Below are 11,649 nucleotides of genomic sequence, written 5' to 3'. Positions count from 1 at the left end.
AATCATCCTTCATTTCAAAAAAAGATTTAGGCAATCTGGCATGACTCGGAACACGCTTAAAAGAACCAGCCTTATCCATCTGTGCATCCAAAACACCATTCCAGTCCCCCATAAAAATAAACGATTTGTAATCCAATTGAGTAAGCTTTGTATGAAGTGAACTAAAAAAATCAGCTTGTTGTTGATTAGGAGCATACAGTCCAACTAGAAGCGTTTTTTTACCTTCTAACAACAAATCTATCATAACATATCTTCCTTGCTTATCTGCTTCAATTAATTCCGCTGTTAGAGTACTTTTAACGTAGACAACCACTCCATTTTTCTTATTCATCGCAGAAGCAACAAATTGCGTGCCCAACCTTGAGTTCGATAAATACTTTTGGTCCATAACCCTAATATGCGTTTCTTGCAAACAAATAACATCAATCTTAAATTGTTTTAAATATTGAAAAACTTTCTTTCTCTTCTGTGGTGAGTTTAATCCATTAACATTCCAAGTTAGAAATTTAGTCACCATGCGTGGCGCCCCGAAGCTTTTGGAGCACATCTTCAATAGCCCCTGTATTTTCTTTGGGCCGCGCTCCTCCCACAGCTTCACTATAAGTACGCTTTGAAAGTTCCATAAACTTCTGCTGGTCTTGCTCTTGTACTTGTCTTGCTCGTTTTAAAGCGGCACGCGTCAACCTCTGCTCTCCAGCAGCAGCCGATGAAGCTATAATTTGATCCCCTCCAGCACCATTCTCCTCTGTCTGTCCACCTTCAGCCTCTTGAGGTTTCCCCTCTCCAGATCCCTTTGCAGCTTCCAAGAGTGATAGAGGGGTTGCTTTTAAAACATTGCTGTAGAAGTCACGCGCCTGAGTCACAGTAACCAGACGATATCTTTTACCTTCGTGCATCACCACCAATCCGACTGGAATCTCCCATCTGAACTTAATATCACGTTGCTTAAGTTCCTGTACAAGAAATGCAAAATCTTTCCTTCTCCTTAAAATCTTTGGAGGAATCTCTTTTAGAACCAGAACTTCTTGCTCAGCAACCACAACTTTAGTATCATAAGCAGCTTGAATAACTTCATCTCTAGTTGCTCTCTTTGTAAAATAGACCACCACATCTCTAGGTAGCTTCCTCTGCCTTGCAATCCATGAATTTACACGAAAAACTTTATCCATACATCCCTCTATCTCAGATGCTGGCTGGCCCAATACTGCTTCCAGAGCCTCAGAAATCAGCTGCTTTAAGTCTTCTTTAGGATTCTCTTTTAAGCCCCTGATTCTAATAGCATACTGCATCTGATGGAACTGGACAAGACTCAATTCTCCGTCCATTTTATCCCTTAAATTTTCATTCTCCAGTACCTTTACTTCTAATATAGAGTTCTTTTGACTAAGATCCTCCACTTTTTCGTCCAAACGTTGCACACATTCAGCCACGCTTTCCACTGTAGACAAAATGTCTACCCTCATTGCACTAAACTTCTCTTCCATCCTCTCCTCCATTACGTTAAACTTCTCTTCCATCCTATCCTCCAATTTCTCCAATTTCTCCTCCAACTTTGCCATCTTATCACCCAGCATTTCTGACATTACCTGGGATTGCTTTGCAAAGGCATCTTGTAAGTCCTTAAGCGTCAATGCCACAGGAGGTGCAGGAGGAAGCAAAGCTTGCAACGAGGTCTGTTGCACCGGGGAAGTTCCCGCACTCCGAAGAACTTTAGAGGAAGATTTAGCCGCCATCTTTCCTCACTTTCACTTGTTGTGCACTTTCACTTTAAGTTTATAAAGTCCATTGAACTAGGGAGTAAGAATAAAAGTCCTCTTCACCTTAACCTCCTGTACCGCTCTGCCTGCTCCTTTTTACTCCAAAGTCTTTCCTTCTGGCAGGGGTGGTCGCAAACGCCTGGCTCTGCTCCAAAAATCCCGGAACTTTTTTAGTCCCACTTTTTTTTTTTTTGGACTGCACATGGCAGAGGACCGGGAGCCGCAGGAGACGGCTGAAAGAGCCGCATGCGGCTCCAGAGCCTCAGGTTGCAGACCTGTGTCCTAACGTAACAGACAGTAACAGCAAAGTGGAAAAAAATAAAAGAATAACAGAAACTTTTTCAAGACATGCACACAAAACAGTCTGAAACCATAACATAGCTGCACATATGAGGGTCACTATGGTTACCAGATAAGCTATCACCACAGGTGCAGAGAGCAGGGGAAATGTACATTAGAAATGAACTTGTCTGACGAACTAAAAAAAAACATGCAGTGACACGAGTCCAAGACCACCAGATTTTTTTTAAAATCCCATTAATATCCCGCCCTTCTCCGAAGACTCAGGGCAGCTTACAATCTAAGCACAATGTGCTTAGCAATAGCCTTCATTCTATGTATATGCCTGCTTATTAGGGCTTTCGGGCCCCCAAGCGGCATTATTACAAAGTCAGCTTAATTGCCCCCAACAATCTGGGTCCTCATTTTACCTACCCCACCTAGGAGTAAAGATGGAAGACCATCTCCAGCCTCCAGACAAGGGGAAACCTCAATAGTTGGGGATTTAAAGATAGTACGATGTATCGTCAGGACATTGATGATGTTCTTCTAAGTTGTGAAGTCATGTCTGACCCATTGCAACCCCATGGACAATGTTCCTCCAGGCCTTCCTGTCCTCTACCATCTTCTGGAGTCCCTTTAAGCTCACGCCTACTGCTTCAGTGACTCCATCCAGCCACCTCATTCTCTGTCGTCCCCTTCTTCTCTTGCCTTCAACCTTTCCCAGCATTAGGCTATTCTCCAGTGAGTCTTTCCTTCTCATTAGGTGACCAAAGTATTTGAGTTTCACCTTCAGGATCTGGCCTTCTAAAGAGCAGTCAGGGTTGATCTCCTCTAGGACCGACCGGTTTGATCGCCTTGCAGTCCAAGGGACTCGCAGGAGTCTTCTCCAGCACCAGAGTTCAAAGGCCTCAATTCTTTGGCGCTCAGCCTTTCTTATGGTCCAACTTTCACAGCCGTACATTGCAACTGGGAAGACCATAGCCTTGACTATACGCACTTTTTTTGGCAGGGTGATGTCTCTGCTTTTTAGTGTGCTGTCTAGTTTTGCCATTGATGATACCAGATCCTAAATCTAACACAAAAGATCTCATCCAGATGTCACACAAGAGGAGAGGGTGTCAAACTCTGTGTCCCTCTGCAAAGGAAGGGCCTCTGGTGGGACAATCTAGAACTTGGGGTAGGCAACCTCAGCTCTTTTATGACTCATGGACTTCAACTCCCAGAATTCCTGAGCCAGCAGAGCCAAGGTTGCCTAGCCCAGGTCTAGATCATCTAAAACTGGCGTGGGAGGAAAATGGTGCCTTCTACTCGTGACTCAATGGCTGATACCATCAGGAGCCTCAGAGATGTGACACACATTTGTGCACTTAGACGTCATCAGCTTTGTGTTGAGGCTTTAGTCATGTAATTGTGGGCTTCCTTTTTGTTTGGAAAGTAAATGGATGAGATTGATTGATTTCATTGATTGATTAAGGGCTATCAAGTTGTTCTCAATGCTCAGCAATCACATAGGTTGTCTCCAGCAGTATCACAGCTCCTGGGACCCTTCCTGAAGGCAGTGAAGGGAAAAAGGAAAGTGCTCAAAGTTCGAGCTTTTGCCTGAACACCTCCATTTCCATTCCTGGAGAGAAGTGGACTTGCTCATGACCTGTGTGTGTAGACATCTTCTGACAGAGGACAATATTTGTAGCTCTGGGTTGAAATGAGGGGTCCTTGGTGCACTCTGAGCTTGGCGGTTTTCTTGCAGACGTTGCATGACCCAGCTAGTGTGGTGATGAAACATCTGCAAGAAAACAACAATGACCCCACAGTCCACCTCCTCCTCCTCCTCCTCCTCCTCCTCCTCCTCCTCCTCCTCCTCCTCCTCCTCCTCCTCCTCCTCCTCTTAGCACTAGGCATTGAATGACACTTCTTATGCTTTAAGGAGCTCAGAGTCCTTTGAAATAAGAGGGACAGCAAATAAATTTAATAAATGTCATTTCAGCAAATTATCATTGTTGACTATTGATTTTCATCTTAATAGAAATACTTTGAGATATTTCTGGAGATACTTTATACATCAATCAAAGTCCATTGTTCCTATTGGGAAAGGTTATGGTTGTTTGTCACTACACCAAAAAATCACTTTTACGCAATTTTGGGTAACTTACCCAGATTTGGGGAGCCCAGAGAGTTTCGTTTTCTGGAAAAGTTTCAGAAGGCTTCCTCTGATCTCTTTGGTTCTCACGCCATAGATCAAAGGGTGGACAGTCCAGGGGAAGAACAAGTAGGTTGCGCTGATGAGGTTGTGGACGTCTTGGGAGGACGACCCAACCCCCTGCTCAGGAAGGAGACCCTGTACCATTTCAGACAAATGGCTGTCCAATCTCTTCTTGAAAGCCTCCCTTTTCATTTGGGGTGGGTGGGTAGAGGAGAAATGGACATGTTATTATAGTTTTAAACTAAGAGTTGAAAGCCAACATTCATTATATCCTTGGAAAAAGAAGTCGAAAGTTATTTTTTGTATATTTTTGTTTTCCTTTCTTTTTCTTTTTACTCTTTAACTCTTCTCTTTTCACTCTTTATATTCCTTTCTCCTGTTCATGTGGTTGTTTTCTGTGTACGCTCTGCAAAATGTAAAATTATTTGAGAAGGATAAGTTGAGGACTACGTGTATTACGAAAACAATGTCATTAAATGATCTCTATATCGTTTCAGAAAATTACCACTTTATTGATTTTTATGTTAATACAAATACTTTGGGAGATTTTTGAATATATTTTATATTTTATAGATGATCAATTATAAAGTCTATTGTGCTTCTTGTGATGGGTGATCACAAATAGATTTATTTTTGTTTTTTAAACTATTTTTATTTCATTCAAAAAAACAAAGCAAAAAACAATGCAAATGAGACATTGAAAAAAGTTCATTAAAGATACCAACACATATACCATATTATTCCCCCTAGTTGAATATTGATCGATACTTTACTACAGTATTAGTTGCCCATCCCTTGTGAAAGAGGCCCATTTTTTTAAATTACTAAATCTATTTTCCAAATTATTGACCTCACATCTATACACCATATAAATGACAAAACAATTACAGGAAGAACAATAATAATAGGGGGTTGGACTAGATGACCTCCAAGGTCCCTTCCAACTTTATTATTATTATTATTATTATTATTATTATTATTATTATTATTATTATTATTATTATTATTAATAATAATAATAATAATAATAATAAGAAGAAGAAGAAGAAGAAGAAAGGCAAGGCTTTCAAGGTACTAGTAATGGTGTTTAAAGCCCTACATGGCAAGGGTCCGGAGTACCTCAGGGAACACCTGCTGCCGGCATCAACCTCCCTGCGCCCTGTGCGTTCCCACAGAGAGGGCCTCCTCAGGGTGCCACCGATCAGAGAGTGTCGATTGGTGGCCCCCAGGGGGAGATCCTTCTCTGTGGGCGCTCCGGAACTATGGAATCAGTTACCGGTAGAGCTCCGGATGGCGCCCGATCTTCGCTCCTTTCGCTGCGATCTAAAAACATTTTTATTCGAACAAGCCGGCCTGGCCTGATGGGGGATTGGTGGGGTTTTTATTGCTGTACCTTTGGGGTTTTTATAAATGTATTGTATTAATTGTTTTTTAATGGGCAACTATTTAATCTTCTTTTAATATTTGTAACTTCGCATTTTATTCTTGCCCTGTTCACCGCCCTGAGTCCTTCGGGAGAAGGGCGGTATAGAAATATTATTAAATTAAATTAAATTAAATTAAGGCTAAAGTTTCAAAGCTCTCTGTTCACAAACTATTACTGAAATCTATTCTATTCTATTCTATTCTATTCTATTCTATTCTATTCTATTCTATTCTATTCTATTCTATTCTATTCTATTCTATTCTATTCTATTCTATTCTATTCTATTCTATTCTATTCTATTGAAGGTGGTTTCCAATTAAGTGTGATGAATCCATTCCCCAATTTCCTTTGATCCTCTTAGAGCAGGGGTGTCAAACTCGCCGCATCACGTGAGGTGTTGCAATGTATCGTGGCCTTTTCCCCCCTTGTCGGGGCGTGGCTTCCACGTGACGCATCCGGCCCAGGGGCCAGCAGCGTGACAGCCCTGTCATAGAGAAAGCCAGATCAGCACTTCTCCATTCAATAAGGCTTCCGCTGTTAAAGAATGCTGGCTTGAACTTCGGAGAGGTGCATGCAATCAACTCAATTCGAAGTTGGTATAATCCGTAGCTCTTTCCAACAGGTCTGCAATTTTCAAATCACAATCCTTTTGTGGATGTAATTTATCCAGAGCTCCATGCATCTGAATATTTTTCACAGCCATTATCGTTTCACCAAATTGTTTAAAAAAGCTTCCAACAAAAGAATTCATGCTACCAAACAGTCTCTTTCCAGATACCAGCCACTTGTCTGACTACAGATAAGCTTGTCTGTAATCTGACACCTTATTGCTTTGTGTAACTTAACCAGGAAATAAAGAATGCTGAGGAAAAGTGAAGAAATAAATAAAAGAAACCAGTGAAGATATTTTTTGAATATTTCGATCCAAAATTAACAGAAAAATTAAAAAATAAACTCCAAATGTTTTGCAAATTGATAAACTGGAAGAACCTTGTGATGAGAGCTCAATATTAATATAAATCAAGTGAAAACATTGTCACCATCCAAGCACACACTGTGTTTTCTTATATAAAAGTGAAAGTTATTCAGAACAACAACATAAATCAATAGGAAAAAGAAAAATTAAAGAACAGCTAGAGTCTAGCAGGAAATTAAAATAAATGAACATTCAACCTACCGGTCAACTTTGAAAAATAAAAAGCAGAGTAAAACAAAAGATTCAAAAAGTGAACTTAAATTCCAGGCATGCTTAAGAAAATGAACTGCCAAGAGAAAGATGGATGACCAGTGACTTCCCAATCTTTCTCACAGGGACCTGGAATATTGAAGACTGCCCTTTCCAGAGGGCTCCACGGCCTTCCAAAAGTTGTCTTGGGTCATTCCTAAATGGTCCCATTTAAATCCGGGCAGCATCACTGCCAGAGCGCCAGCTTTGGCAGCAAAAACAGCAACCGTGATCGTTCAGCAGCCATCTTGGGGAGGAATCCCAAAGAAAAACCAGTTTTACCCAATTTTGGGCCACTCACGGAGGTTTGGGAAGCTCAGGGAAAAATAGTAAATATACCCTCTCACTGGCATTGCCCCATCTCATATCAGGAGAGAAGTAACAGCAGATACTGAGAGAATTAAGCCAGAGAAATGACCCTCAACATCCTCTGAATGAACATTTGCCCCATGCATGCTGACTCAGATCTCGAAACAGCTTTACGTCAAACATTCCTGAGGGCACACGAGAACAAAATCAAACTGAAAGATGGAGGAGGGAGACTTATCGGGCAAGGATTAACAATAAAGGATGTTAGAAACGTGATTAAAACACCAACAAAATTGGATTGGCAAGAAAAGAGTCTATTCTGCAGAAAATAGAAAAAGCAGTTTGCAAAGTGCGGTGGATCTCTGAGAGAAACTTCAACAGGAAGAGTTCTAAATCACATTCAAATTCATAGCATTATATACACTTCTATCGCGATGCCCCCCCTCCCCTCCCCTTCGGTCCCGTTTGAAAGGACTTCAGAGGGCACAATCTTGTCCAAGAAGCCTAACCAGAATACATCACCCCCTCCCCCTGGTTACATTTGTTTTAAAACTTCCCCTGGCTACCCTTTTGCCTTGTTAAGTCCATAAGAGCAGCCCGTCTCTAGCTCACATTGTAGTGGGCAGCGAACACAGAGGCAATCAACAAAGCAGAAGGTTATATGGGGCAAAAAACAAAGCAAATTGAGGAAGCAATTACCCCAAAGGCACAGCCCCCCCCCCCCCGTCGGGAGAGATAGAATAGGAATGGGTTCTGACAACCGTTTTATTTTTAAACTTCTGTGTTGCTCACAAGGAGGATCTGGCTTAAGAATCTGATGCTCCTTGTACTACTTGGAGGACCTGAAGAGTTGAGAGTTGGAGTGGCTACTATAAAACCAATATGCTCAAGTGGAGGCCTCTAGCAGATAATAACAAGCTGCGTGAATGTGGAGAAACACAGAGCCTGGGCCATCTGCTGATGTGTTGGCCACTAGCAGAAAGGTGTATCAATAAGGACTTATTTTTGGCCAACGATAAAGCCAAGAAGGTGGCTTCTAGACCCAGAAGAAGAAGGAAGATCAGAAAGTCTTTTTTTCTGGAAAGAGTTTCAGAAGGCTTCCTCTGATCTCTTTGGTTCTCACGCCGTAGATCAAAGGGTGGACAGTCCAGGGGAAGAGCAAGTAGGTTGCGCTGATGAGGTTGTGGACGTCTTGGGAGGACGATTTGACGAGTCGGAAGACGACAGACGAAGAAAGGCGAGAGGAGTAGCTGATGGCAATCACAATCCAGTGGGTGCCACAAGTGTGGAAGACTTTCTGACGGATGTTGCCAGAGCGGACCTTCAGAGCAGTGTGGACAATCTGGCCATAGGAAGCCAGGAGGAGGCTGAGGTCAAGGATGAATTCAAAGGACCTCAAGGCCATTCCTACCCTCTTGTTCACGGAGATATCACTGCAGGACAACCTCATGAGGGCCATGTGTTCACAGGCAAAATGGCTGATGATGTTTGAATGGCAGAACCGCACCCGGGAGGCCAAGGCCACCACCGGTCCAACCATGCAAAGACCTCTCAGCAAGGAGAGGAGCATCAGGAAGGCCAGCAGCTTGGTGGTCATGACAGCTGCATAGCGCAGTGGGTGGCAAATGGCCAGGAAGCGGTCTAGAGCCATCATCAGCAGAACGTTGCAGTCTAAGAGTGTTGTGAAGTAAAGGAAGAACATTTGCACCAGACATTCGGTCAGGGAGATGTGGCTGGCGGGGAGCAGCAGGCTGAGGAGCATTCTGGGAAGGATGACAAAGGTCCCAAAGAGGTTGACCGTCAAGAGCAGGGCGATGAGCAGGCACATGGGGGAATGGAGGCTCTCCTCTGTCTTCACTGTGTAGATCAGGACGGAGTTGGTGGTCACAATGAGGAGAAACAGGCAGAAGAAAGGTACGGCGAGGAAGGACCTGAACTGCTGGAGACCCGGGAATGGAACGAGGGCGAATTCCACGTAGGACACATTGGCCGTGATGTTCTGGATCTCTGCTCTCATAGCTGGCAGGTGGAAGGACTTCAGACCGCTGATGTGTCTTGACTCTGAAAAGAACAGTTGCCTTTTGGTCAATCCCAAGTTGGGTGAAGCCTTGCAGAAGAAGTTGAGGTGATCCTAAATTCCTTCTCTTCCTCTCAATATTTTTTCCTCCTCCTCCTCCTCCTCCTCCTCCTCCTCCTCCTCCTCCTCCTCCTCACAAACCTAACTTTCTTCTACCTCTGATGATGTTTCCTAGTTGGGTCTTGACCAAAGACCCTAATAAGGATTTGATTAGTATTCCAAGATTGAATATATTTTGGAAAATATCTCCTGATTGTGAGGCTGAGTACCACTTTTCTTAAAGTTTCTATATGGGTTCGTGCTCTGAGCAGAAATTTGGACTTGGCCTGAATGACCTCATCAAACAGTTTAATATCCGGATTGGTAAGTGAGGAAGACTCCAGTAGTATGTGGATCGAGAACTACCAGAAGTACAGGCAGGATTTCGAAGAGGCAGAGGAACTAGAGATCAAATTGCCAACATACGCTGAATCATGGAGAAAGCTAGGGAGTTCCAGAAAAACATCTACTTCTGCTTCATTGACTATGCTAAAGCCTTTGATTGTGTGGATCACAACAAACTGTAGCAAGTCCTTAAAGAGATGGGCGTACCGGACCATCTTATTTGTCTCTTGAGAAACCTATATGCGGGCCAAGAAGCAACAGTGAGAACTGGACACGGAACCACTGATTGGTTCAAAATTGGGAAAGGAGTCCAGCAGGGCTGTATACTCTCACCCTGCCTATTTAACTTATATGCAGAGCACATCATGAGAAAGGCAGGGCTAGATGAATCAAAAGTTGGAATTAAGATTGCCGGGAGAAACATCAATAACCTAAGATACGTAGATGATACCACTCTAATGGCAGAAAGTGAAGAAGAACTAAAGAGCCTCTTGTTGCGGGTGAAGAAGGAGAGTGCAAAACTTGGGTTGAAACTTAACATTAAGAAAACAAAGATCATGGCATCTGGCCTTCTCAATTCCTGGCAAATAGATGGGAAAGAAATGGAGGTAGTGACAGATTTTATTTTCCTGGGCTCCAAGATCACTGCAGACGGGGACTGTAGCCAAGAAATTAAAAGACGCTTGCTCCTGGGGAGGAAAGCCATGGCAAATCTAGACAGCACACTAAAAAGCAGAGACATCACCCTGTCAACAAAAGTGCGTAGAGTCAAGGCTATGGTCTTCCCAGTTGCAATGTATAGCTGTGAAAGTTGGACCATAAGAAAGGCTGAGCGCCAAAGAATGGAGGCCTTTGAACTCTGGTGCTGGAGAAGACTCCTGCGAGTCCCTTGGACTGCAAGGTGATCAAACCGGTCAGTCCTAGAGGAGATCAACCCTGACTGCTCTTTAGAAGGCCAGATCCTGAAGCTAAAACTCAAATACTTTGGCCACCTAATGAGAAGGAAGGACTCACTGGAGAAGAGCCCAATGCTGGGAAAGATCGAGGGCAATAGAAGAAGGGGACAACAGAGAATGAGGTGGCTGGATGGAGTCACTGAAGCAGGAGGTGTGAGCTTAAATGGACTCCAGAAGATGGTAGAGGACAGGAAGGCCTGGAGGAACGTTGTACATGTGGTTGTGATGGGTCGGACACGACTTCGCAACTAACAACTACAACAACAACAAAGTGAGGAAGTCCATGATCTGTTAAGAAAAAAAAGGATAGCTGCGAAAGTATAATGGGGAAATGGAAGCAGATGAATATATGAATGAATGTGTCAGGGAAAATAAATTAATACTTCCCTATCAGAGGGCGATGAACCGTGGTTCATTCGACGCATGGTAAACATCAGGTAAAAATAAACAAAACTGAGGCATATTCTACTGTATATAAAACTTTAATTGGAAAGCAAAAGAAAACTCCTAACTTACTACATCCTCTCATCAGACAGAATACAAAGAGAAGAAAAAAAGTAAAGTGAGAAAACTTTTATAGACATGCGCACTTAACAGCAGTGCTAGGCATGAAACCATAACATGGCTGGACATGTGACAATCACCTTGGTTAGATTGATAAGATTACTATGCAGCTGGCAGAGAAACAAAGTGAGACGTGCGGAGCTGACAAACACCTAAAAAAACCCCGCAGTGACAGAATGCAGGATGGAAACTGCATTGAGTCAAACTCGGTTGGGACTTCAGATGGAGAGAGAGAAACGTTGCTGAGATCCCAGGAAGCGTGCAGAGACGAGCCACAGAGATGATCAGGGATCTGGAGACTAAACTGTACAATAAACCATTGAGGAAACGGGGAATGTCTGTCCTAATGAAGAGAAAGACGTGACAGCTGTCTTTCAGTACTTGAGGGGCGGTCGCAGAGAAGAGGGGGGCAGCCTGTCCTCCAAAGCACCTGAAGGCAGGACAAAAAGCAACGGGTGGAAGCTTGTCA

At 43.2% G+C, this 11,649-nt stretch overlaps 1 protein-coding gene across 1 annotated transcript; it reads right to left on the bottom strand.

Moving 5' to 3' along the window:
• Nucleotides 1–8,259: 8,259 nt before the first annotated feature.
• Nucleotides 8,260–9,216, bottom strand: LOC308668030 (olfactory receptor OR51C1-like; the record flags this gene model as incomplete). Its single annotated transcript, XM_081327690.1, has 1 exon — nucleotides 8,260–9,216. One exon carries the CDS (start codon nucleotides 9,214–9,216, stop codon nucleotides 8,260–8,262), a length of 957 nt encoding a protein of 318 aa, XP_081183816.1.
• Nucleotides 9,217–11,649: the final 2,433 nt, after the last annotated feature.

The sequence above is a fragment of the Vipera berus genome (genome assembly GCF_964194415.1).
Source record: "Vipera berus genome assembly, chromosome: 4".
Lineage (NCBI taxonomy): Eukaryota > Metazoa > Chordata > Lepidosauria > Squamata > Viperidae > Vipera > Vipera berus.
This window is presented reverse-complemented; position numbering and strand designations above follow the sequence as displayed.